Consider the following 26798-nt stretch of genomic DNA (forward strand, 5'->3'; position numbering starts at 1 on the left):
GGGGGGGGGGGGTACTCACAAATGCAGTCATATCGGCAGTGCTTTGCTTAGGATCCTCGGAATCGTGTCCATCCTATCAGAAAGAAGAAGAAAAAGCAGTAACTTGTGGACAAAAAAAACACGAAAAATGTCGTGCCCAACATAACTCCATAGCACTATCGACATGGATGCATACTTCGGAATGGTGAGATTTACTATCTTACATGAAGAAATCCATTTAAGGCAAAAAGAACCAAATCATAAGAACACTTCAATGTTCTTCCCTATAAGCAAGCACCAAGATTGCAGACACATAATGCTTGCTACACTATCTCAGTTCCCATATATTATTCTATGAACCAGACACTTGGATATCTCAACGAGAAGGTTTCATCAACCAAATTCAACAAAGGGGAAACCAGTTTCAAAAATAGGCAAGAGATTCAACTGGAAACTCAATCAGATCTCGAGGTTACTGACACTGGGTTTACTCTAGAACAAAGCCTAAAAAACTCAAACTTTCAAAATAAATCTATGTAGCAAAACAACGATCCTAAATCTAATTCAAAGATCCATACATACATGCTACTGAATAGTACACATTCAAATAAAAAAAATTCCGAAACCTAACCCAAAATTCAACCGAAAATCCGCAGATTTCGCATATGTTTGGCGATAGGTCCGAAGCCCCAGAAATGGAACCAAACACGATAACATGAATTCGAATGAAATGAAGAAGAAATAACAGTAATTTCAGAGAAAACAAACAACTGATGAAGGTTGAGAGAAGCAGAGATATACCATTTTAGGGCTTTTCGTCTGATCGAACAACGAAGAATTTGAATTCAGCAGAGTAACGAGGAGACGACGGACGGGGGGTAGAGACAAATGGCTCCCCGGCAATAGTAGAAGAAAATATATATATATAAAAGTTTAGGGGCTTAAATGTAATTAAAAACTTCTCAAAAAAGAAAAAGTCCGCCACGTAGACAAGGGTAATACCGTAATAGTATTCACTCGCTGTGTAAACTGGAAAAAAAAGCAACGACAAAAAAAAAGGCAGAGGACTAAGCGATTAAACCCTAAACCCACCACTGGATCTGCTCGTCGGCGTCGCCGTTCTCCATCTTCTCCGCCCTCTCTTATAATCTCGGGTAAGTTCCCAACTTGTTCTTATGATTTCTCTTTTAATGGCTAATTGCCTGAGTTTTCTGTTGTCCGTTCTTGTTTTCGTTACTTGATTGAGCAATGAACGTCTGTATCGGTGAGTCGACAGTACGATCTGGGTGTCTGAATTTTGATTTTTTTGGTTTATCGTACATGTCGATTTGTGGGTTAACGATGAGCATGTCGGCTCTTGTCGAGTTCAGACGCTGTCATTGATGGATGAGAATGCCTGAAAGTATAATTTTAAGTTATCGACCTGGAAGATTTGTCTTCCAAGTGAGGAATACATTTAACGAAATCAGTATACTTGGTATTGGTTTATGTTTTCTCGGATTATGGATCTCATGGCGTTCTAAGAATGTAGCTTTTGGTGACAAATTATCTTGTTTTGAACAGAATTTATAGGTGGTGAAAATTTGGGTGAATTCATCGTTTTCAATTCATGTGAGAGTGGCATCGAAAGTTTTGTGTGTTTCATTTCTCCTTCTGTCTGATGTTCCTGTTTTGGCTTTGTGAAAAGTTTCGACCACTAGGGTTCAACTTCATGAGTGCATTGATTGATTCTGTTTGGTAATTCAACTTGAATCAGATTTAGAGGTTTCCCAAAGATTACAGAAAATTCTTGAAAATTCCATAAACTTGTTTTCCTCATCTTGTTATATATCTCAGAGAGTATTCGAGTATGAACCCGAAAGCTTCAGACTCGCCTCAGAAACAATTTTTAAAACCAAATGCGGTGGTTCCATGGATGCGAGCTCCGGTCGACGTAAGTTGCATCGAAAGCTGCAATCTCGACACCCTCCCTTCCCTTGACCCGAGGTAACATTACAACTGCACTTCTCTGGCAGATGATTTTGATTCAATGTATATAACGTCAGTTAAGAAGCTCTACTCTAGCCTGTTGCTTGTTTTGAGTGATTTAGGAATTTTGATTGAAAGTGTCTATTTTCTTCAGAAGGAAGGTCTTGGTTACTCATGAAAACTCCAATATTGACATCACCGGAGAAGTTCTACAGTGCCTTACACCGACTTCATGGTTGAACGATGAGGTAGTCCTCCATCATTTATCGTGCTGAAAGTTTCCGACTTTAGGCTGAGAGTTTGTTGTTTGGATCAAGTTTTACGTAGTTCTTTGGTGTTACAGTGTCTTATGTTGTCTTCTTAGTGGGTAAAAACTTGAAAAGAATATTTGAGAGTCGCAAGTTTTCAAACTGCCTTCTAGTATAGGCATGTTAGCGTGTATATAGATATGCCCTGTTTCATGTTTGATGGGTACATTTTACTATACTGAGTTTTAGTAATGTGCGGTGTACTCTTTACCAGGTAACAGAGGATACGTATCACATGTATCGTAGGTTTTCTTGGTGTATTTTGGTTCTGGGTGATTGTTTGATCTCTCGTAGAAATAAGCGATACTTTTCCAATGTGATAGGTTGAATAAGGCATTGACGAACATGGGAATCTCTTCGCTTTTTCCTGTGCAAGTTGCGGTCTGGCACGAGACACTGGGGCCAGGTGGTTTTGAAAGAGACATATGTGTTAACTCACCTACAGGAAGCGGGAAGACATTGGCTTATGCTTTACCTATTGTGCAGATGCTAGCATCTCGTCCAGTGAGATGTCTCCGGGCCTTAGTTGTATTGCCTACTCGTGATTTGGCCTTGCAGGTGGGTACCTCCTCTGTCAAACAAGAACCTCTGATCCGCCAGTTTTCATGCACTAGATTCATTATTTTGTGGGCACTACTTGATTTCTCGAGCACATCGTACTGAAATCTTCCTTGTTGACCATCCTGGGTTTAGGTTAAGGATGTGTTCAATGCTATAGCACCAGCTGTGGGCTTATCTGTTGGTTCAGCTGTGGGTCAATCTTCAATTGCTACCGAGATTTCACAGCTCATTAAAAAGCCTAAACTTGAAGCTGGAATTTGCTATGACTTTGAGGATTCATCACAGAGTCTTGAAAGTGCAGTGGACATATTAGTGGCAACACCAGGAAGGCTGATGGACCATATCCACAACACCAAGGGCTTCACCCTTGAGCATTTGCGTTACCTTGTACGAAGAATATCCAAATTTTTGTCTCTTTTTTTTACTCCATTACACACACAGCAACATGATTGATGACTCGTACTGTTCCAGGTTGTTGATGAAACTGACAGATTGCTCAGGGAGGCATATCAATCCTGGCTACCTGCTGTCCTTAAACTTACTCAGAGTTCCGATGAGAACCCGTTTCCAACTTCCGCAGCATCACCTTCCTCTTTTGGTTATTTGAGAACGTTCCATAGGCAGTGAGTTCCATCAAAAACTACTTTTGATTTTTGTTTCTTCCTTTTGTTCTAGTACTTTTCACATTGTGATGTGATAAGAGCAAATGGAAATGTTATACACGGAACCATCTAAAAATCTTTTAACATCTGTTGTGTATTTGGTGAAAATGCTTGCTTCAAATTTTCAGAAGTATAGCGAGAGGATTCAAGGGTAAACCATTCCCAAGGCTTGTGAAGATTGTATTGTCAGCCACATTAACGCAAGATCCAAGCAAGCTAATTCAGCTTGACCTGCATCATCCCTTGTTCTTGACAACTGGAGAAAGCCGATATAAACTTCCAGAGAAGCTGGAATGCTACAAATTGGTAATGCATTTGTTCACTCTATAACCCTTGTTGCTACTGGGAAATGTTGAAAATACTGGAAAATGGAGTGACTTCTATCCGCTTCAAATTTCTATCTAAAAACAGAATTGTCTGTGGCACTGAAGAACTCTGTTGTTAAAGCTCACCTTCCTCCATGCCTTTTAACAGATTTGTGAAACTGAGCTCAAGCCAGTATATTTGGTGGCTCTTCTAAAAACATGGGAAGGTGAAAAGTGCATCATTTTCACATCCTCTGTAGAGACTACTCGCCGGCTATGCAAGTTACTCAACTTTTTCGGTGACTCAAAAATAAAAGCGAAAGAATACTCTGGTGGTCTGAACCAATCAGTTCGAAGGTGATATATTTTCGGTTTTATACTCTACTAGCCACCACTCATCATCATCATGTCTTTGATGCTTAATACCAAACTTACTTTACTGACCCACTATTACTGCAGCAAGGAACTAAAGGCCTTCAGGAAAGGCGATATACAGGTGCTTGTTGCCTCCGATGCTTTTACACGTGGGATGGATGTTGAAGGGGTGAAGAATGTCATTAACTATGATATGCCCCCCTTTGCTAAGACCTTCATTCATCGTGCTGGACGGACTGCCAGAGCAGGACAGTCTGGCCGCTGCTTCACATTGCTAGATAAGCGCGAGGTGAGAATAAATTCATGTTTTCTTCTGCCATTTCTTTTTTCCCCCTCGAGTGTGAATCTGTTCTTGATCTTATCAACACAGGCTAGAGGGAGATCCCTAGGATAATCATTTAGGACTTTTCTCAAGCTGTTTATTTGGTTCTTTAGATTTTTTTATGTGCCCAAGTTCATGACTTTGAAGAAATCAGTTTCATGTGGTCTATTGGATATGTTTTCAGGTGAGTCGTTTCAAGAAGATTCTGAAGAAAGCTGGGAATGATTCTTGTCCAGACTATTCAATCCCGTCCAGTTCAATCGACGATATCCGTGCTACTTTCGCACCCGGTAATAATTTCTCAGCCATTTCCATACGTTTGATCTCTAATGAATCCAAAGTCCATTGTTTGAGTTTTAGGTTTAGAACCAGAGTGGTCAATGGTTTTTAGCTGTAGGTTTTCGGATTTAGACCCTGTATTTAGTTCTACAGGATTCGATCATTGGCTTTGGTAATAAAAGAAACGGGTTTTAATAGACATCAACATCAAAACCACCATGAAACCGAAAACAGAAAAATCCCTAATAATCATCCTTTTCGTTCTGATATAAATCATTCAGCTCTAGAGAAGCTGAAGGAGTCTGTTGAATCGGAAGCACCAAGGAAAGGAAGGCACGGCGGCATTATTAATAGCAAGTCAAGAACAGGAAGCAGCCAAAAGAAGAGGAACAGAACAGCAGCTCCTCAGGTGTCGGAAGAGAGATCATAGATTTGTCCAAACGCTGTTATAAGCCGCGAGTTTCATCTCTGTGTTCTTGTTTGTCTTTGTAAATTTATGTATTTGAGGTGTTAGATTAGCTATATTCTTCACATTGGCAGATTGTATTCATCATAGTTTCGATAACTATAAACCCTTTAATTTTTATTTATTTATTTACACTTCAATCTTTGTTAATTTTTGTTGTCACCTTGTCATCTAATAGATTGAGAAAATTGTTATATATAATCTCTACGAGAACATGTACAATATATATATATATATATATATGTATATGTACACCATGGTGTAAAATAATATATTTTTTACGCAACCGTTTTTTCATTTAATTGTTTTTGGCACACCATATGGAAGTGCGAGTCTGCTGCCTTAAAGCTTCTTTCCAAAAGAGAAGGCGGAAAGAAAATTAATTTTCCCACTCCCCCAAACACGAAATAGAAAATCCTTCTCTTTCCGAGAAAAAAAAGTGAGAGAAACAGCTCGGAATTTGATTGTTTGGTATCTTGTTAATCTTCAGCTTCATAGATCGGAGGATTCCGGAGGTCAGAAAATCTCCAAGTTTTACGTGCATAGGTAATGATTTTTCTCCAAGGCGGGAACTCTTATTGTCCTCTCTTCTGCAAAAAGTTTCGTATTTGTCCCCCAGAATTTCCTGTTCGGTTTTTTTACTTTGTTTTCGATTGTTTTCAGGGTACATTTCTATCGTTTATTGCGTTGTTGACGTTCGCTCTGATTCCTGGGGCTTCTGCAAAACCCTAATTCGGTGTCCTGGGATTTGCCTTGTTATGGTTCTTCTTCCGTGGATTTCCCTGTTTCTAGGGTTTGTTAGTTTTCCTGTTTGAGCCGAATTCGATTGCAGATGGTTGCCTTAGCGAGTAACCGCAAGCGAAGCGACGAATGCTGGAGCTTGAATCACCAAACGACGATCCCGTCATCATATTTTCACACCTCGAAGAAACGGAGATTCTCCTTTGGTATACAGGCAAATTCGGACAAGCCAGTTCCTTCTTCAAACATTACAGTCTCGAGAATGTCCAGGTACCCTGACGCGAAAGCCCCCTTTAAGCGAGAGGTTCACGCCCCTAGCAGAGGATTTCTCAGATTCGGATTGTTGGGTCGATCTTCAGTACAAGAAAGAAAGGTGAAATCTAATGATTTCTGTGAGAAAGACCAGATTGATCGTGAAACGGGCAGTGTTTTCCGGCGCAAGTATGATGATGCAAAGAAAACCGCACTGGATGCATTGAGGTATTATAAAAAGGATAAGGAAGTGGTGGATTTGGACGATGAATCTGAAAAGGATGCAATTTCCGAAGATTCAAACACCGAAGAAGTTGAAGTGGTTGAAGTTGGTAGGGAAAAATTGTTGGAGGAGACGAATGTTAAGCTGTCTTCTTCTTCGGGCATTACTGATGTTGACAATGGTAACAACCTGAGAATAGATGATGCTGGCAAGATGTTGGATTCACTGTCTTTGAATCGAGAAGTGGAGGATTCTTCAGGCCTTGAAGCATACAAAAAGCTTCTGGAGAGCGTAGAGAGGCGGAAATCGAAGTTGGAAGCACTAAGTTTCGAGATTGTGTTAAATGAAAAGCGGTTGTCTCACCTACGTGAGTCACATTCTCTGAAAAAGCCAGCGGAAAAGGCTGTTGAGGTGATTCCTACTCTTCTTACTGGAAATTTTCCCTGTATCGGTTTTTCTTTGGATTCCTTCTCTAAATGCGTGTGTTTTACCAACTGTTATTGACTTTACAATTGAAAATTTGGAGTTCTGTATTTGTTGCCTTGGCATAGTGTGGCTGAAATACAGGATTTTGTTATTATCTTTTAAATTGTCAATGCAATATTCTTTTGCCTTGACTGCCATTTGGATGTGATCTCAGCTTATAGCCCCGCACCCCTAGTTTTAGCGTATCGTTGATGATGATGATGATTATATATTACATGTTTTGTTTTCATGTTCTTATCGCCATGGCTTCTGTCTGTAAAGCATATTGTTACAAAGTTATCTCATGTTCTTATTATTGACGTTGTCATGCTTCTTCTGTTTTGTATTGATTCTCTGAAGGTGCCTCGTGAACCATTTATACCTCTTACTGATGAGGAAGAATTAGAAGTCCAACGTGCTTTCTCTACTAGAAATCGGTACGTCAGTTAAGAAGCTCTACTCTAGCCTGTTGCTTGTTTTGAGTGATTTAGGAATTTTGATTGAAAGTGTCTATTTTCTTCAGAAGGAAGGTCTTGGTTACTCATGAAAACTCCAATATTGACATCACCGGAGAAGTTCTACAGTGCCTTACACCGACTTCATGGTTGAACGATGAGGTAGTCCTCCATCATTTATCGTCCATCATGTTCTGTTAAATATTTAGTGTTGTAGATCATGTGTATTTTCTGATTTACTAATAATGTGTTTTGTAGGTCATCAACGTCTATCTTGAATTGCTAAAAGAAAGAGAAACTAGAGAGCCTCGAAAGTTTTTGAAATGTCATTTCTTCAGTACATTTTTTTACAAGAAGGTTTGCTTTCTTCTCTGCTCCCTTGCTTTAAACAGGTCTGGATCTCTGTTGCCTTGTCTCATCTCGTACTTTCGGTTGCCTCTGGTAGTAAATACATAAAGTGGTGTGCTTTAAGATATATATTTTCTTTTTTTATACACTTGAAATGTTTTTGGATAAAAGTATTAAATCGTTGCGGCCACAGTGTTCTTATTTTCCATTCTCTTTCCTCCCGAAATGCACAATAGTCTAGGCATCTGAATCCAATGAGTCACTCTTAATACCAAAAACTTGTGATTCATTTATACACATTTATGACTCCTATGGATTTCTGATAACCTTATTTTCTTCTAATTGAAATTGTCCAGCTAGTAAGCAATGCTGGTTACAATTACAAAGCTGTGAGGAGATGGACTACACAGAGGAAGTTGGGATATTGCCTCATTGATTGTGACAAGGTAAGCTTTTCAGACTCTTGCATTTTTGTTTATTCTTTGTGAAGTTATTCAAGTTAATGAATTTAGTCCAGTTTATTTACGTTTGAACCAGCCTTTTCTCTGTGCAGATATTTGTTCCCATTCACCGAGGTGTGCATTGGACCTTGGCAATTATTAATAATCGAGACCGCAAGTTTCAGTATCTCGATTCGCTAAATGGAATCGATCCCATAATTTTGAATGCACTGGTAAAATATCCGCTCTCTGTCTCGGCTAAGGTATCAGGGGGGGGGGAACTTGATCCAGAGGATTGACCACCTTCATCCTTCTGTCCTTTTGAAGTACAGCCAATTGTTTGATCATCATAACTACCCATAGAAGTGAACCAGCAAATATAGGAAACTGTTTCTGAATTGAAATCGATTTATTGTATCTCATGTCTCTGGCGGTTGCTCTGGAATGACGGTGTTTAGTCGTATCTTTATATGCTTCTTGATGAAACAACTCTTGCCTAGTTGTTCTTACTGACACTCGGAGACCAATATGTGGTTCAGGCTAAGTACTTGGTGGACGAAGCGAAAGACAAGAGGGGGAAAGACGTCGACGTTAGTTCCTGGGAAATGGAATTTGTGGAGGATCTTCCTCAGCAGCATAATGGGTACGTAACTATTGTGCGATTTTATCGTGTAGTGTAGGATCATTCAAACTCTTTCTGGTTTCGAAAACTGTTTGGTTTTATGAGGCAGGGTAAAGCCCAGTGTTGGAACTATGAAAGAGAAAAATGTTGTCTTGATTTTATGAAAGGAGCAGCATACTTGGGAAAGGAATAGCCAAAAACCTTTGATCTGTCCACCAATCAATCAAGCACAGCTAATAGTGATATTTCTTGGAGGTTTTCAATGTTCATATGCTTTGAGTATCTATCTGTTGGTTGATGAATGAATGTATTCTTGGCTCAGATACGACTGTGGGATGTTTATGCTCAAGTACATAGATTTCTACAGTCGAGGTCTCGGACTGCATTTCAGACAGGTAACTCATAGTCAAAACATTGAAATTCTCACATTTTAAGCTCTTGGTTATATCAACCAAAGGGATATAAGCATATGAATGTTTTGTTTTTTTATATATATGTTTGTTCAATCCTTGCAGGAGCACATGCCATATTTCAGGTTGAGAACCGCAAAGGAAATTCTTAGACTGCGAGCCGACTGAAGCTGCATTTGAAGATTTTTTTTTTTTTTTTTTTTGGGTATTGGGGTAGTGATGCTTTCAGCTTCAAAGCAAAAAGGGTAAAAAAAGCCACGGAGGATAAGGCCAGTGAATGTTTGATGTTGTAGGAGTTCATATACAACTTATAACAATAGTTTTTTTTTTTTGTTATTGGATTTTTTTTTTATTTTTTTTTTTTAGCTTTGGGTTTGGCTTGTGTCGATCCCAACAACAAATGAAAGCTTTTGGATCTCTACTCCTGTCCTGTTAGATAAAGTCAAATTATCTTATTCTAAAATACTACAACTTCAAATTGAAGCATTTCTATAATTTGGTTAATATATTTATATAATTGAATCGATTCGATTCGAATCATTGCAATCCAGTAATTGTGTTTTTTTTTTAAATAAAAAAAAATGGGATAATTCCATTTAAAACCCTGTACTTTTCTCTCGTCTCAATTTAAACCCTATACTTTTTTTTGATCCAAAAAAACATTGTACTTCTAAAAATTGGCAATTAAAACTCTATACTTTTAAAAATTGGCAAATAAAACCCTGAACGAAAAACAATATTATTTAATGCTGACATGGCATCCTAGTCATCTGCCACATCATCAATCCCTAATATTTAATAATATTAATTAATAAAAAATAAAAATAAAATAATAATAATAAAAATAAAAATTTAAAAATTATATATATTCATAAAATTATACACATATATAAATATGTTTATAAAAATTTTAAAATTATATACATATATAAATATATTTATATATACATATATACATATATATACATATGATACATATATATCTATATATGTGTATAATTATTATATGTTTTAGAGATAATTTCATTTAAAACCCTTTACTTTTCTCTCGTCTCAATTTAAACTATATACTTTTTTTTGATCCAAAATATATGTATTATATATATGTGTGTATATATATAAATATGTTTATATATGTGTATATATATATATCATTTCATTATATATGTATGTGTATAATTTTTAAAATTTTATTTTTATTTTTATTATTTTATTTTTATTTTGCATTAATTAATATTATTAAATATTAGGGATTGATGATGTTGCAGATGACTAGGATGCCATGTCAGCATTAAATAATATATTTTTTCGTTCAGGGTTTTATTTGCCAATTTTTAAAAGTACAATGTTTTTTTGGATAAAAAAAAAAGTACATGGTTTAAATTGCGACGAGAGAAAAGTATAGGGTTTTAAATGGAATTATCCCAAAAAAAATTGAATTCGGAATGAATAAAAATAATCCAAAAAAAATAAAAATTCATATGAAAATAGATATTTTTAATAATAAAAATCAAATTTAAATCAAAATAGAATTATTCAAATTCGATATAAGAATTGAATTATCGTAATTTTTTTAAAACCTAAAATAATCCAATTCAAATATAACCAAAATCGGATTGAACACGAAATGGTTATCCCTCAGCAAAAGAAGTATGCAAGCCATATTAAAAACTTTGGGATAAAAAGGAAATTTGTCGTAAATGTCATACGATTTTGTAATAATGGAAACCTCTGGGCCCAACTATAAAAACGCGAAGTAATGTAATAATGGTGTTTGAGTTGAGTCGAGTTTGGGTTGCTGTTCACCGATTTGGTTTTCTCCCCCGTTGCCGCCTTACCCCCGCCGGCGATATTTTCCTATTCGCCGCCGTCAGATGCCGAATTCTCCGGTGGCTTAATTTCATTGTGCGTTTCCGGTAGGCTTACTCTTTCCTTCGTCTTCCTCGCGAACGCTGTAAATTTCGGTTCCGGCATTTTGCCGCCTCTCCGGCCTTGATCGCCACTAGTCTTTTAGATTTCGGAGCTCTTATATCTCCGCTGGTTCTTCTCGAGATTCGATTTCATCGGAATCGGTCGAGAGCAAAAGTGAGATCTGAATTTGCTCGAAATCGATAGGGTTTTGTGGGAATTTTGATTTCCAGGCAATAGTTTGAGACGGATTTACATTCTCTGCATCACGGATTGATCTTCTTTATCCCACCTATCTAAAATTTTGATCTATGTAATGCTGTGTAATCTAAGATTTCGTTGCGGTGAAGTACTGAATTCTGATTACAGATACAGTTTAAGTTCAGAAGGGTGAATTCCTCAGTGGTTTTAGATAAATGCTACAGAAAACGTTAAACAAAGTTCTTATGATGTTGGTATTGGGAGTGTGTATAGTATGAATCTGTCTATCTGCCATTCTTCCTAGCAAGTGATTGATTTGATGTTTATGTTTTTTTTGGTAAAGGGGGGATTCAATTCAACAATCATGCTTCTTGGCGAAAACCCTCTTCACGAAACTCACTACGACATACTCTCTGTGAGAGAAGATGCAAGCTATGAGGAGATCCGGGCAAGCTACCGATCTGCCATCCTACATTCTCATCCCGACAAACTTACCAATTCCCACGAGACGTCGTCAGACGACAGATTCCTGAAGATCCAAAAGGCATGGGAAATCCTTGGAGACGCTAATCAGCGTGCAGTTTACAACTACAATCTTCTGTCTTCAAGACAAGAAGATGGCGTTACTGCAGATGAGATCAGAATAGAGGATATGGCGGTGGAGAATGGCGGAGAAGGAGGAGAGGTCTTGGAGCTCTATTACCAGTGCCGATGTGGCGATTACTTCTCCGTTGATTCATCCGAGCTAGAAACGATGGGATTTGAGTTGTCAAGAGGCGACGGCTGCGTTCACGTTAGGAGACCGGGTGAGTTAACTGCCTCTGTTGTTCTTCCTTGTGGGTCTTGTTCTCTGAAAGTCCGCATGTGGATTGATTCAGACACGACCATACCTCTTGGAGCATGATGAATATCGTCATGTCAAGACACTAAGGCCGCTTCAAGATGATAATTTGTTATCAATGTAATCATCTGGGTCGATTCAGATATGAAGATTCTGCTTCAAGATCATCATCATCCTTGTAACAGATGAGCGTTTGCGGTTATTACTGATTAGGATATGAAGATTCTGACTCTTGGGACGATAGTTTTACCAATGTATGTCATGGCCTGGGTTTGTTTCATTGTATGAATATACTTTGCCAAGAGAATCATCCAACATGGGCTTCAATTATGGGCCGAAGACATTATTATACGACTCTTTAGCCCAATACTTGACCCAAAGCCAGTCCGTACAACAAGAAACACCATTCATACTAGGCGTGGCAAGGTAGGTACCGGGAAAAATTAGGATATTTGGATTTGGATCCGAAAAATTCGGGTGTTTAATTATAAGATTTGTATTCAGAATTTGGGATTTACGAACATCCGGGATACAGATTTTCGAAATAATGATTGAGTACTCACGGACATTTAGATTCGGATTTATTTAAAAAAAAACAACAATATTTATATATAAAATTTTCAAAAAATAAAGATATATTTATAAAAATAGATGAATTACGATAAAAATATGAGATAAAAAGAGATAGATAATAATAAATTTAGTTTTTTAGATAATATTAAAAAATGTGAAATTATTTAACCTAAAATAATTATATTTTATAACAATATTATATAGATATAAGATATAATTATTTATAATCATACTAGTCGGTATCTGCGGATACCCGATTTTAAAAATTCTATTATCCGGATTTGGATTCGGATTCACGGATATTGAAAAATTCGGATTTGGATTTGGATTTAAAAATTACGAGTATCCTAAAATCGGATATCCGCGAGATAAGTAGGTAACGGATATCCAATTTTCGGTATTTGTGTCCAGCCCTAATTCGTACTCCTCTTGGCGTGAGTTTATGGTTACACTAACAAAATCATAATAAAATAACATAGAAACGATCACAAAATAGGGAGAGAAAAAACTTGGCATACAAGCGAGCATGGATGACCAGCCCAACAAAATAGAAAAAGAAATAGACATGATATTTATAAGCGACAATATATTAAAAAAAATATCACAAAAACACTAAATACTCGAATTTTTTAATTTATAAGAAATGGGTCGGGTCGGGTCGGGTCGGGTCAGGAGAGGAGAGGGCGACGTGGAGAGGGGGCTTCTTCATCTTCGGGAATATCACTTAAACCATCAATGCTTTGTGTGCGGTTGATGGGTTTGGCATTTCTGTAAATTCCATAAAGAATGAGCTGCATTGTCCCCAGCACAAACCCCACCCCATTCGGCACCTTCACAAATTATTTTACGTTAAATCTTTATAAATAATATATATATATATATATATATGTATATATATGTATAGAGAGCTTACCAAGAGGAAAACATCGTGTAGGAGGGAAGCGTAGATGGCCCAAATCGCGCCGTTTAAGAAGAGGAAAAACGACAGCCAAAACGGCATGTACCGTACGCTCTTCGTCTTCACCACCGTTTTCTGAATTATTTATTTAAACCCCAACAAATGATCAAAAAAAATAAATAAAACGTTGCATGGACGGACCTAGGTTATAGCTGGAAAGGGCCATGGAATAAAATTTTGTGAGGTGCATATTAGATATAGTGATATATGAATGACAATCCTACTGATTTATTTCTATTGTTTGTATTCATATCTTGACGTTATTGTCTTGTACGTAAATATCTGATAATGATATGGTTGAAGTTGAACCCTTTATGTCAACTTCGGTGGTTGTAAAATGATATATTCATCAATGGCCGTATATATATATATATATATGCACGTGCCGAAATTGTTGTGGTGGTTGATGATCGGATCTCTATACACGATAACGACCTCTGATAAGTAGCCAAGCATTCGATTATGTATGTATGTATGTATGTATGTATGTATGTATGTATGTATGTATGTATGTATGTATGTATGTATGTATGTATGTATGTATGTATGTATGTATGTATGTATGTATGTATGTATGTATGTGATTATGTATGTATGTATGTATGTATGTATGTATGTATGTATGTATGTATGTATGTATGTATGTATGTATGTATGTATGTATGTATGTATGTATGTATGTATGTATACTTTTAATATTATAATAAGATGTTAGCCTGCAATATATATATATATAACTAGAGATACGAAATGATGTAATAGGATGAGAACGAATATAAATAAAACTTAATTATCTTAGCATCAAAGAAAAACAAAGTATGTGAAGAACGTTTCAAAACAATCTGTATATATACCTGGCTTGTTTTATTATATGATAAAAAAAATATAAGGTCCACAATTACACAAAAACGTAAATAAATAGTAACGTTCCTGTCGTTAATAAAGAAAATAATTTTATTTTAAAAAATATATTGGTCCTATCTCATTGCAAATGGGTTTAGCTTTCGCTTGGAAGCAATACACAATTAATTAAAAAAACACCAAGAGGATCATATATATATATATATATATATATTAATAACGAGACACAACCTTTCCAATCAATCACTAAATATAAGTTTAAAATAAATAATCATATATATATATATATATATATATATATATGAGTGTGTGTGTGTGTGTGATAAAACATACCATGGCGGAGAGAGGAGATGCATACATGATGATGTTGAGACCGGCGCAAATGAATCCCATGGCATGAGAACGCGTTTTCTCGTCTTTAAACGCGGTTCTCGTGGCCGCAATCGCAGTCGCTGGAAAAAACACGTTCAACATTCCGACCAACAAGGCCGTGTTCAACTGCCCAAGAAGAAGAAAAATCCTTCAATTGTTAATTTTTTTTTCATATAGATTATATTAAAATCTGATTACGCATATATATATATATGACATATACATTGTACATGTAAAAAAAAGTGACGTGCACGTCATCCTAGCATCGTGTAACAACAAGTTGCATTAACTAATCAAATTAATTAGCCCTAATCGGAATAATTAAGAATGTGCTATAATCAGATCCAAATCTGAGCTATGCTCCTTCTTCAGATGCCCATTAATTATCAAAAAGTATACGGACCTGTATTTATAAATGTAGCATTTAAGCCCTGAGTTTACAGCTACTCATGAACGAATATATATTATATAGTTTCTATAACAAATTAAAGATAAATTTATATTTTCTTTAACGATTAGAAGAATCTCTCCCTCTAAATCACCACTTTGTCCTTCTAGCGAGTGGCGGATCCAGAAGAATTTTGTAACGGGGGCAAAAAAATAAAAAAAAATATATATAATACAAAAAAATTAATAAAATATATGATATAATTTTTTTAATTAAAAAGAAAAAGAAAATTTTAAAAATGGAAAATAAGAAGAAAAAAGGAAAAAATATAGGAGATATAGATTTTTTTATTTGATTTGTTAGATAACGTTTTAAGATACACTCAAAATTCACAACAATGAGATCCACAACAGTGTCCCCATTCATCTTCAAGTGGATCCGCCCCTGTCTAGCTGCTTGTATATTCCATCTTTTCATAGTTACTTGTAGTTCTATCTATGTACATACATTATGTGTATATATATATATATATATATTAGAATACATATTAGGTTCGGTTATTCATAAATCAAACCTATATGAACCGAATAACATGTAATCATAATCAAACAAACCCCATATAAAAAGTGAATGGTTATCATATTTTTGCAACCAAAAAAAAAATCAAACTCAAATCAAATATAAAAACAATAGAAAAAATCGTATTTTTTTTTGTAAAAAAAATCGTATTTTTTTAAATAACCATTTTTATCATAAAAATCATGTTCAAACCGAAATTGAATCGAACCAATATAACATAAAAAAACGAACAGATATGGATTTTCTAAAACCGAAAAAATTCGAATAAAACCGAACCGAAAACCAAAATGTTTACCCCATATATATATATATATATATATATATATATATATATATATATAAAAGAAGATACAGACAAGACAGACCTTGTAAGGAGGAGGGACAAAGAGGAGGAAAAGGGAGACGTAGAAGAGTTCGACAATCGCACCAAAGCCGTTGACGGTGGCGACGAGATATTCGCCCGGCGTCACTATCCCGTAGTATGTCCAAAGCGACGAACCCAACAGCGTGCACACGTACGGCAAGCTCCTGTACTCCTCCGTCGTCCTCCTCCTCACTATTCTCCAGAACGTCTCCCTTCAAAATTCTCCACCCAAAATGATTTTATTATTTTATATCCGCCGAAATACACATATATGTATATGTATATGTATCTATATATATATATAGAGGGAGAGAGAGAAACTTACACGGGAGAGAGGAACACTAAGATCGAAATCACATTTCCTGCATTAAGATGAAGTCCAAATACAGGCAATCATATTAGATTTCAGGAATTTTAATTGATGATTTAGATTCAAACACCTGAAATATGTGCGCTTATACACGCATATACATATACATGTTTATCCGTGTATAGAGGATTATGTATATATAAGACACTTGCATTTTTCTCTGAAATATATGTTGAGAAACTTTCTTACATATATATGTGTATATATATACATATATATACACACAAAGCCGCGTATATACACACACACATGCACGACGGATACAGGGAAATATGTGTTACCTATGACTCCGACATAGAAGCTTAAGTCCGCCATATTTTCCAAAGGAAGGCGAAAATGAGAACAGAGCCGAAATGAGGCGAGTTAGGTTGAGAGAGAGACAATGTGATTTTCTTTCCTTATTCTTATATCAATCATTTTGTCTTATTTTATTTTTTAAAAATAATAATTATAAAATATGTGGGGATGTATGACTTTAGGGTTTATATAAATTCAATATTCACAAAATGGACGGGTCATTTTTTGTTAATTAAATGGTAGGGAATGTTAAAGTGGGAAAATGAATATATGATTGGAGTAAAATAAGATTAGAGATATGATGGAGAATAATAATGGATACAATATCATTATACCAAATATTGTGTATCTGATTTGTTTCCATTGTGTCTATATTTCCTTTTTACTCTATTTCTTAATTTTCCTATAAATATGTAGTTCATTTTCATTATAATGTAACCAGAAGAAGAAGAGATGTAGCAATAAAAGTAATTTCGTTTCTTTCTATTTGTCTTATTTTATTTCCGCATTTTATTTTTCTACATGGTATCAGAGCAGTGTTGCGATCTGGACTATATGTTTTTTTTTTCTAATCTCTTCTTTCTTTAGCGTTTTGGATGTTCATATATCCAAATCGTTTGAAGGAGAGTAAAAATTCAAATTCAAACGATGTGCTATGACAAACAAAAGTCAAAGCTAAAAACTCTAAGATCAAGCAAGATGCTATGACAAAAAGAGTTAAAGCTAGAACTTTAAAGTCAAGCGAAGTGATTTGAAAATGATTAATGCTCTCTAAAAGAACAAATTTTGGTTTATGAATTTTTCCTGAGACAATGAAAATGTCTGAGCGGTTTATAGCATTATCGATTCAAGATTGACTTTTTTCATTCTTTCAAAGTCAATCTTGAGGGGGAATGTTAAAGTGGGAAAATGAATATATGATTGGAGTAAAATAAGATTAGAGATATGATGGAGAATAATAATGGATACAATATCATTATACCAAATATTGTGTATCTGATTTGTTTCCATTGTGTCTATATTTCCTTTTTACTCTATTTCTTAATTTTCCTATAAATATGTAGTTCATTTTCATTATAATGTAACCAGAAGAAGAAGAGATGTAGCAATAAAAGTAATTTCGTTTCTTTCTATTTGTCTTATTTTATTTCCGCATTTTATTTTTCTACAGCATGTGCCATGTGATGTCAACCCAAAGTACAGTCGTGCTTACCGTATTCTACTTTTTCCTGTTGGATATTTCTTTTCATTTTCTGCTAATTGCTGACTTTTATAATCTATAATATCGATTTAATCATGGGTTTAATTTTTTTTTAACAAAAAAGATTTAGTTACTTAAATACAAAACGTGGACGGTAAACACGGTGATTGTCGGATTGTCAAGATTTGTAGTTCAATTATCTGAATAATGACGGTTCAGGTTGTTTAAAAATTAAACAATATACATAAATATAGAATATAGATGGTTGTTAATTCCAATAACGTAAATCTTTGAAATCCATTACAAAATCTGTGGTTATATGATCGTAACGTGTTAGAGTTCAAATAGGTATGCATGAGTATATGTATAATTATGAGCATACGATTTTATAAGAGAAAAAAAATCATACAACAATAGTTATACGATTTTTTAAAAAATTTAACTATTACATTTTGAATCTATTTATGTGCAAAATCAACTAAATGTAAAAGATAAGATATTAATTGTAATAGATAATAATAAAAGGTTATCTAAAACAATTTGTGGATAACGTGGAGTGATTTTTTAAATTTATTTAATATCGGCCCGTTTGATGGCATCATTATAGCGATTTGCTTGAAAGCTCACGTCGGGGTATGAATCACGTGCTTTCACAACTGACCCCAACATTTTACATTTTTTCCATTCCAGCCCCTTATTAAAAGATTACCATATATTTCTCATTATATTTAATAATCAAAACTTTTTCCGACACATTTCTTCTGGTAACTTCATTATGGCATGTTGACTTTAACGGATGTAATGATTTTAAATTTCTATTATTTTTGTGGTCCGTAAATGATAACACAAATATATTTGATTTGGTAGAACTATTTCAATTTTTTTTTCCGTAGAAATATTTTAATTTTTATGTACATGGTTGACAAGAGTACATAAATAATGTTCAATTGATGACCAAAATCAAATTCAATGTTTGTTTAACTACTAAGAAAATTTTGATATTTATTTAGATATTATATTAGTATAATAGTATTTTTGTTTTTAGACATTTTTCTTTAAAAATAGTAAAATGCCTCATGCATTTGATTATGGGCCTGACTGGACAATCTTGGATATGAGTTAAGAAGTTACATGCTTTGTGGACCATATTCAGCCCATATATGGCCCAAATGATTCCCGAACGAGGCCATCTTACACCATTTCACAAAATACACCTCATAGTTTTTGAATATTACTATTTTAACCTAAATTTATCTAACTCTAAGCTATTTTCAATGGTAGCAAAGACGTTTCTCAAATAAAAATAATACGTTGAACGGTCGTATTATACGGTTTTTTAAAATATGTATGTTATAAAATAAGTGTCCTAGCTGTACTACCTTCAGAATTATGGTAAATAGACGATGTATTGCGGTAGTGGTACAACCATTGGGCTCTCTGTGACAATTTCAAGAATATGGGGAATTGAATATAATTTTGGAAACATTAAGAGAACGACATCGTTTCATGCGTGCCGTTAGTGTGCAATGTACTGTGTGCTGCTCTTCGTCTCTTCATCTGGGAAAAAAATAGTAATTGTTTTTAAAAAAAAGGGAAAATCATTGAAGAGAAAAATGAGCGAGGGGCTGAGGAAGAAGGGCATCTACGGAGCTACGGCGGCGAAAAGTATCTCCGATGATCGGAGATCCGCACCTCCGCCACTGGAGACAGCAGCGAGCTTACTTTCTTTGAATCCTGCTTCCCCGCCGATGAAGAAAGCGGTCATCAAAAGTGCCGACATGAAGGAGGGTATGCAGAAGGAGGCTATCGACATCGCCATCTCCGTTAGGCTTCTCTCACTCTCTCTAAGTCCTTCTTTTTATTTATCTTTTTTTTCCCTGATTGCTGTTTGGGTTTTCTTCTAATTTTGGGATTTTGATTTCGATCTTAGTGTACAAGTCATAGTGATGAACCTCGGAACATCTGGTCTAACTCATCCTTATGCAGTTGAGTTCGATTTGATTTTATAGTATGTTTAGTTTATGTGCCCCATTTTTTAAATCTCATCGGATTATCTGAAGTTAGATTTGGTTTCTAGTCTGAATTCCTTCGTCAATTTTTCAAGGATATGGAATACGATTCGATCTGCTGTAGCTTTGGTAGTGTTCCACTTCGACATGTCCGCATTTTTGTAGAGGTTGTGGATCTGTGCTTCTGTTATACTTGTGTAGTGTCAATTTCAGTTGTTCATAACATAGTGGGAAGCATTTGATTCAACTTTCTTGAACTTTAACCAGATACTTCCAAGTTTCAGCCAGGAAACTTCATCCAATGTGTTTATGTTCTGGTTTTCTTTGGTTACGTTCACAGGCATTTGAGAAGTTCAGTGTGGAGAAGGATATAGCCGAGCATATAAAGAAGGAGTTTGACAAGAAGCATGGAGTTACTTGGCATTGCATCGTTGGTCGCAACTTCGGTAAAAGCCCCGTTCTTATAAACTTTTCGTTACTATGGTTCATACCAAAATATCCCAGATGGCAATACCTGGTTTGCGAGATTTTGTCTCTGTTATTCGAATTTGCATTGTTCTTTTCTAGCTTCTTTGAATCCTTACTGATTTGCGAATGGATATTGTAAATGTATCAATGACGTTTCATTTGTATGATGCTACTCTAATAGAAATCACAGACCATCAAATTAGGTAAATGTATCGATGATCTTTCATCGTTATGCCCCTTTGTTTTTGCAGGTTCATATGTAACACATGAGACGAACCATTTTGTGTACTTTTACCTCGACCAGAAAGCGGTTTTGCTGTTCAAGTCGGGTTAAAACCCAAGAACGAGAAGAACGGTAAAAAGAGCAGAAAAAAACGAAATGTTCATCACTGAGTTCCCATGATCACATTGTAGTTAGTCCTTGTACGTATGTATGTGTGTATGCCTTCACCAAATTCCGGCATGAGATGAGATTGAACCATTCATGCAAACCTGGACTGTTTATATTTGGTGTTACACTTGCTGTTATCATGTTTGAACTTAGCTTTTAGAAAATCGGCGTTTTGGGTATGCCTTGTTGTTGTGTTCTTCTTTAGGCAAGGTGGTCTATACAGGTTAGGTCCCATTTCCAGAGATATAATCTTATGAATCTTTTGTTTGACGGATTTGAAATTTTTTATGTTTGTTTGTAAGTTTTACCTTGTGATTAAGGGTGGTCATCTCAGGTTTTGGTTTGGTTATATTCAGTTTCGATATTTTGATTTTAGAAAAATTTTAATCATTCAGTTTTTATATCGAATGTGGTTCGATTCGGTTATGTTATATTTTGGCTTAAGTTTGATTCGAGGCTTTTATTGATAAAAAATCGAATAATTTTTTGATTTTTTAGTAATTTTTTTATTCAGATTGGGTCAGTTCAGAATCAATTTTTCGATTTAGAGAAATCAGAACTATTTATTCGGATTGGTTCAGTTCAGAATCAATTTTCCGATCTAGAGAAATCAGAACCATTCGATTTTTACATCGGATTCTATTCAATGATGATCAGATGTTATTAAAATCGTGATTGAGAGATTTTTTGTGTGTATATAAATCTTTTCGAACTTTTGGGGTCTGAAACGAAGAAAATGAAATTTTGTGGGTGAAAGAGTAAATTAATTGATTGAAGGGGGTTCATATTGCAAAAAATCAGCAATCTTCTCCCAGGTAAGGAAAAATAGAAAAAAGGAAAAAAGACGGAGAGAGAAGAAAGAGCAAAACTGTGGTGGATCGATCGGAAATGGCGACATCGATGATTCAGAGGCTCTTCACGCAAGGCACGAAGATCGTCGGCGTCGGCCGTAACTACGCCGCTCACGCCAAAGAACTGGGCAACGCCGTCCCCAAGGTGCTTCCTTCCTTCTTCAATTCCTTTTCTCTTCCTCTCCTGATGTTTGTTTCCCGAGAAAATTACGGAGGAAACTCCCAGTACGCGACGTGGACGGAAGAAAATCTCATAATTTCTCGTATGGATTCCCCTGTAAATCACTTAGTACGGCGTTTTTGTTCTGGGTGCCACCAATCGGGAGCAAGAGCTAGCTCCATTGCTAAAATCGACGGGTTCGCGTTTGCGATTGCTTCCACAGAAATTGGATATCTCAGAGGGAAATTGGTGATATCTTGAGAAAGTTTGTGTCTAGGTGTTCCATGGAATCTGTTTAGGACGTTGCCTTAGTTTTCATCTGAATTTGTGATGCAGAAATCTGTCCCCGTTTACGTTTTCTGCTTGTTTTTTTGTGAAAAATATACAGAAACTGCCATTTATCTGGAACCTCTGATGTTGGTTTATCCAGATTAATCTGATATTTCCATTGTAATGGATCCGAAGCAGGAACCTGTTCTCTTCTTAAAGCCAACATCATCGTACTTGGAAAATGGAGGGACAATTAAAATCCCACATCCGCTGGAATCACTTCACCATGAGGTGGAACTCGCTGTAGTTATCGGGGAGAAAGCAAGGGATGTACCTGAAGCAATGGCCATGGATTACATCGGAGGTAGATTGCATTTCGAACATGGAATTTTTTGTTCAAACTTAGTTTCTTGGTCGATGTTGGTTGTATTTTGGTTTCCCTGTCTCTTTCAGTTTCTTCATTTTTGTCTGAATTGCTTTGCTAGTTGTTTGATTTGGTTTAGTTAACTGGTTTGATTGATATAAGGCCTATATATGCGCACAAGCAGCACTCTTGATAATTCTGAGAGCAGAAATCACTGCTGAACGTATTCAAGCGAGAGAAAAAAATGTACTTTGAGGTTCATTTCAATATACGGGAATATACATATGGATGCACTAATGCAGTTTTTTTAAGTTGTAATGGTATGTTCCGTGATGTTGACTGTGGTTTATTTTATACCTTCCTGTCACTTTTGAGACCATGTAGTTGTTGTTTGATATCTGTCTTCCGAATTCTAACATAATTTTTCTCTGCAAATGGTCTGTGCATAGTGTTTTGTTCTTATGGTTTCCAGTTTTTCTTGTTCCCTAGGATATGCGGTTGCTCTTGATATGACTGCTAGGGAAATCCAAGCTTCTGCTAAGGTAGAAATCCATTCGATGTCTATAGGATTTCATTTTATGATTTGCATGTTCCTTTTGATTTTCTTATATTCTTGTGGTCTCTTTCTTTCAATTTTGTCTTCATAAGCCCTTTGCAGAACTTTCCACTTTTCCAGTATCCGCAATTAACTAGTCTCATGTTATAATCCTGGTCCCCTGTTTTCGACTGATTTCCTTGTTTCAAAACATCAATTCCCCTTGTCAAAGTCTTGGACTCTTGGCACCCTTTGGATTTTTGTCATAAAATTTGAACTTTTGTTTCCTTTTTCTTAATCATATGTCACTTACACTGGAGGGTGTGTATATATATTTGTTTTTTAGGCATCTGGTCTACCATGGACACTTGCCAAAGGACAGGACACTTTCACCCCTATAAGCTCTGTTGTAAGTATTTATCTGAAGCCTCTTGCCTCACCATCTTAGAACTAATGTAATTCTTTTTTATCCAATGCCTTTTCTCCCCGTCCTGTCTAATCACATATCTTAACCGAAGTTGCACTTAATATCTTGTATGTCTGATTGAGTTGATGTTTGTATGAGAACCAAAACTTCTTCTGATATCTGAACTTGTATCAGCTGCCAACGGCGATGGTGCCAGACCCCAACAATCTGGAGCTCTGGCTAAAGGTTTCGCCCACTTTCTCCTCAGGGGGTCGCCATTTTTCATGTTCTATTGCCAGAAAGCTGAATATATTTTCGTGACAGGTCGATGACGAGATGAAACAGAAGGGTTCGACCAAGGATATGATCTTCAAGATTCCGTTTCTGATCAGCTACATTAGTTCTGTCATGACCCTTTTCGAGGGAGATGTCATCTTGACAGGTACACCGATACGTCTCTTATCCTTTTTCGAGATAAATCATACTGTACAGAATAGAATGAACAACATTCAAGTTTGCAGGTAGATGGATATTGCCATCCGGTATATAATAAACTGAAGCTGAGAACTTGGAATTATGTGGATGAACAGGAATCTGATTAGTCAGGCTATAGAGGATACATTGCAATCCAAACAATGAACATGTGAAAACGAAACTCTGATGGGTTTCTTTTTTAATTTTAAAGAAGTTGAAAAAAAAAACAAAATAGGAATAAATTTGGAATCTGATTGGTATAAAATGATGAATGAAAAAAGGTACACCGGAAGGTGTTGGACCCGTGAAGGTAGGACAAAAGGTAACAGCTGGGATCACTGGTTTCTCTGAAGTTCACTTCGATGTCGGTAGGCGCCCTCACCCTTTCAACTAATTCTCTCTCTCTCTCTCTCTCTCTCTCTCTCTCTCTCTCTCTCTCTCTCTCTCTCTCTGCATAATGCACGTCGTTGTTGGGCCTGTGTATGGGCCTATTCGGGCCCATTGAATTCCCATGGCCCAGATAAGATTTATTTTTCATCCCTTTTACAAAAATTTAAATAAAAATAATGGGTTGTGTAGTTCTTTGCGATTTTATTACGAATTAAAATAGATTCAGGAACCAATTGTGTTCGTTAGGTTCTTCAATTATAACGATTTTTCATTACACTTATATCAAAGCGGTCCAAAAGACATCGTTTATTATTCATGAGAGAGACAAATATTGAAGAACAGATCATGAAATGGAAAAAACACACGTTGGAATCATTTCACAGTTTAAAGAAATTTTCTGAAGAAATCATGAATGTGAAGATTGATACGGTCGGGACATTCCTCGTGGAGGAAATGACCCAAACCTTCCATCACGACGGCTTCTTCGAGCAACGGGACGTCCCTCTTCAGACCGCCGCCATGGATGTACTCTTTGGTTCCGGGAGAGAGGTAAGTCAAATCTTGATCTCCCACCATGAATTTCACTGGCACCCTTATCTTAGCTCCCGTCCATGGCGCCGTCAGTTCCCAGTTTCTACATTTTTCGGAGGAGATCGTGTAAACGACTATGGGATCTAATACATAAATTTTTTTAAAAAAATGCACGTTGATGGGTTCGTCCAATTCCGGATATATGTATGCATACAGACACGAATTTGTTGTGGGCTGGAATCAGAAGTTGAGGACATGCCTGTCAATGTTCCTGTAGTAGTTAATGCCTCCGGTGAAGCCTCTCTTCTCGTACTTAGACACGTAATAAGCTAAATCTCGTTCCGACAGCCATGGCGGCAACGCAATCGCAGCGTTCTTTGGCCGCTCGAAGATTTTGCCTTTAGGCATCAGCAAAGGCCTCGGCGTTTTGTACGTCAGAATCTCTTTCAACACTCTCTCACTTCCGAACTCTTCGAACTCTGCCTCTATTCCTCCATTTTCCTGCATGTTTTTTTTTTTATTACAAACCCTAATAAAACACCGAACTGAACAGTTAACAGATTGACCACCCAGTAGGAAGCAGCACGGTGTGTGAGGGTTACCTGAAATCTACAGATGTAATAATCATTGAACTTATGGTTATGGTTTCTTGTCCTTTTTTTTGGTTGTCTTGAACCTGGATCACTTATATTATGTTGATCATCTGTTGGGATTTTATTTGTAACGTGGCTCACTTGTATTATGCTGGTCATGTCATGGTAATGTCTTTTTGCAAAACATTCAGGGTTTGTTACGTGATTCGGTTATATTGGTCAATGTGAAGGATAAATGATATGATATGTTATTGTGGATTTATACACCCTATTTTGATTCTGAATATCTTCATGGGAGGTGAGTTCGACGAATCAGAAGGCAGAGTATATGTTCACCAGAGCTTTCACTTTATCCGGTCGATACAGACACAACTGCCACGCGATCATCGCTCCCCAGTCATGGCCCACCACAAACACCGGCGCGTCGCCTCCGGTGACGGCGTCGATCAGAGCCACGATGTCTCCGACGACGTGGAAGTAGGTGTAGTCCTCCACGCTCTCAGGCGCGTCGGTGTCTCCGTACCCGCGTAGATCAGGCGCGACCGTACGGTATCCGAGCGACGACAGCGCCTCGATCTGGTGCCGCCACGTGTACCATAACTCCGGGAACCCGTGGAGGAATAGTATCACCGGCGCGTTCGCCGACGCGCCGTCGACGCCGGGTTTCTCGGCCACGTGCATGCTTATGCCGTTGACGTGGAGGTTCCGATGTGCAACGCCGAGATCCGCCATTGGAGAGGTGGAGAAGGGACGAAGGTTATGGCGGTTTGGAGAGGAATGGGTCGTGGGTTCTGTTTGTTTCCCGAGAAAATGTCGGAATCTCGAGGAAATATGATTTCTGGCTCTTGATGAGAACAATCTACAGAAGAACGGCATGGATTTACGATGCCAAATAAGGATAACGTTATAGAAAGGAAATATGTGTCCGACGAGACGAGATTTACCAAATCAACCACGGTTTTTTTAAAAGGTAACGTTTCTCACGAAACATTTTTTTTTCCAAATATAAATTAGTATGAATAGATAAAATTAATGTATGAATATATATATATATATAGGAATATAAAAATGGAATATAACTATCATGCCAATAACGTGGCTTTTGTATAGGTAGTTTGCATATATAAAGTAATCCATGTTTGCTAAGTTATACTTTTTTCACGTTAATATTTTTTTTTTCCTTTTTGAAAAAATTCATAGAAATAACGCGAACCGAAGGAAATATAATGATGCAGATCGAGGGAATGAAAACTCTATATTAT

At 36.4% G+C, this 26798-nt stretch overlaps 8 protein-coding genes across 13 annotated transcripts in view; 5 read left to right on the top strand and 3 right to left on the bottom strand.

The window, feature by feature from the left end:
• The window catches only part of LOC104802574 (heat shock factor-binding protein 1-like), a 1911-nt gene extending 1046 nt beyond the window's left edge, over nucleotides 1–865 (bottom strand). Inside the window, exons 1-2 of the mRNA XM_010526232.2 lie at nucleotides 781–865; nucleotides 20–73 (exon numbers count right to left, since the gene is read on the bottom strand). Of these exons, the coding sequence (XP_010524534.1) occupies nucleotides 20–73; nucleotides 781–783 (57 nt within the window). The 5' untranslated portion in view covers nucleotides 784–865. The remainder of the gene's footprint in view (nucleotides 1–19; nucleotides 74–780) is intronic.
• Nucleotides 866–1024: 159 nt separating this feature from the next.
• Nucleotides 1025–5357, top strand: LOC104802575 (DEAD-box ATP-dependent RNA helicase 1). Of its 2 annotated transcripts, XM_010526233.1 has the most exons (10): nucleotides 1025–1133; nucleotides 1816–1965; nucleotides 2579–2813; nucleotides 2949–3203; nucleotides 3288–3439; nucleotides 3607–3784; nucleotides 3953–4140; nucleotides 4243–4447; nucleotides 4665–4770; nucleotides 5041–5357. In XM_010526233.1, the coding sequence occupies exons 2-10, from the start codon at nucleotides 1829–1831 to the stop codon at nucleotides 5187–5189; spliced, it is 1605 nt and encodes a 534-aa protein (XP_010524535.1). In that variant the 5' UTR covers nucleotides 1025–1133; nucleotides 1816–1828; the 3' UTR covers nucleotides 5190–5357. The 2 variants fall into 2 exon arrangements, with proteins under 2 accessions (XP_010524535.1, XP_010524536.1); XM_010526234.2 differs by lacking the exons at nucleotides 1025–1133; nucleotides 1816–1965 and having other exon boundaries at nucleotides 2588–2661; nucleotides 2742–2813.
• Nucleotides 5358–5570: 213 nt separating this feature from the next.
• Nucleotides 5571–9600, top strand: LOC104802576 (ubiquitin-like-specific protease ESD4). Of its 4 annotated transcripts, none has more exons than XR_770069.2 (10): nucleotides 5573–5771; nucleotides 5889–6852; nucleotides 7267–7343; nucleotides 7430–7523; nucleotides 7620–7718; nucleotides 8066–8155; nucleotides 8263–8382; nucleotides 8689–8792; nucleotides 8881–9166; nucleotides 9287–9313. XR_770069.2 is itself a non-coding variant. In XM_010526235.2 (10 exons), exons 2-10 carry the CDS (start codon nucleotides 6058–6060, stop codon nucleotides 9347–9349), a joined length of 1515 nt encoding a protein of 504 aa, XP_010524537.1. In that variant the 5' UTR covers nucleotides 5574–5771; nucleotides 5889–6057; the 3' UTR covers nucleotides 9350–9600. The 4 variants fall into 4 exon arrangements, 2 of the variants coding, with proteins under 2 accessions (XP_010524537.1, XP_010524538.1); XM_010526235.2 differs by having other exon boundaries at nucleotides 5574–5771; nucleotides 9094–9166; nucleotides 9287–9600; XM_010526236.1 differs by having other exon boundaries at nucleotides 5574–5771; nucleotides 7433–7523; nucleotides 9094–9166; nucleotides 9287–9600.
• A 1369-nt stretch (nucleotides 9601–10969) lies between these two features.
• LOC104802577 (DPH4 homolog) lies at nucleotides 10970–12461 on the top strand. Of its 2 annotated transcripts, none has more exons than XM_010526237.1 (2): nucleotides 10970–11097; nucleotides 11634–12461. In XM_010526237.1, the coding sequence occupies exon 2, from the start codon at nucleotides 11655–11657 to the stop codon at nucleotides 12192–12194; it is 540 nt and encodes a 179-aa protein (XP_010524539.1). In that variant the 5' UTR covers nucleotides 10970–11097; nucleotides 11634–11654; the 3' UTR covers nucleotides 12195–12461. The 2 variants fall into 2 exon arrangements, with proteins under 2 accessions (XP_010524539.1, XP_010524541.1); XM_010526239.1 differs by having other exon boundaries at nucleotides 10970–11086.
• Nucleotides 12462–13170: 709 nt separating this feature from the next.
• LOC104802578 (bidirectional sugar transporter SWEET17) lies at nucleotides 13171–16981 on the bottom strand. Its single transcript, XM_010526240.1, has 6 exons — nucleotides 16878–16981; nucleotides 16552–16588; nucleotides 16228–16438; nucleotides 14857–15021; nucleotides 13618–13737; nucleotides 13171–13534 (listed from the first exon to the last, which is right to left on the bottom strand). The coding sequence occupies exons 1-6, from the start codon at nucleotides 16909–16911 to the stop codon at nucleotides 13373–13375; spliced, it is 729 nt and encodes a 242-aa protein (XP_010524542.1). The 5' UTR covers nucleotides 16912–16981; the 3' UTR covers nucleotides 13171–13372.
• A 2676-nt stretch (nucleotides 16982–19657) lies between these two features.
• On the top strand, nucleotides 19658–21305 carry LOC104802579 (dynein light chain LC6, flagellar outer arm). Its single transcript, XM_010526241.2, has 3 exons — nucleotides 19658–19917; nucleotides 20444–20549; nucleotides 20823–21305. Exons 1-3 carry the CDS (start codon nucleotides 19708–19710, stop codon nucleotides 20903–20905), a joined length of 399 nt encoding a protein of 132 aa, XP_010524543.1. The 5' UTR covers nucleotides 19658–19707; the 3' UTR covers nucleotides 20906–21305.
• A 470-nt stretch (nucleotides 21306–21775) lies between these two features.
• LOC104802581 (acylpyruvase FAHD1, mitochondrial) lies at nucleotides 21776–24600 on the top strand. The gene is made up of 7 exons (XM_010526243.2): nucleotides 21776–21958; nucleotides 22442–22607; nucleotides 23097–23149; nucleotides 23489–23551; nucleotides 23744–23794; nucleotides 23873–23990; nucleotides 24304–24600. Exons 1-7 carry the CDS (start codon nucleotides 21851–21853, stop codon nucleotides 24414–24416), a joined length of 672 nt encoding a protein of 223 aa, XP_010524545.1. The 5' UTR covers nucleotides 21776–21850; the 3' UTR covers nucleotides 24417–24600.
• An 89-nt stretch (nucleotides 24601–24689) lies between these two features.
• On the bottom strand, nucleotides 24690–26439 carry LOC104802580 (bifunctional epoxide hydrolase 2). The gene is given in 4 exon segments (XM_010526242.2): nucleotides 24690–25046; nucleotides 25203–25444; nucleotides 25546–25587; nucleotides 25789–26439. Coding segments are annotated over 4 exon segments (1158 nt in total). The 5' UTR covers nucleotides 26413–26439; the 3' UTR covers nucleotides 24690–24796.
• Between the last annotated feature and the right edge of the window lie 359 nt (nucleotides 26440–26798).

The sequence above is a fragment of the Tarenaya hassleriana genome, unplaced genomic scaffold (assembly GCF_000463585.1).
Source record: "Tarenaya hassleriana unplaced genomic scaffold, ASM46358v1 Cleome8, whole genome shotgun sequence".
NCBI classification, from domain to species: Eukaryota; Viridiplantae; Streptophyta; class Magnoliopsida; order Brassicales; family Cleomaceae; genus Tarenaya; species Tarenaya hassleriana.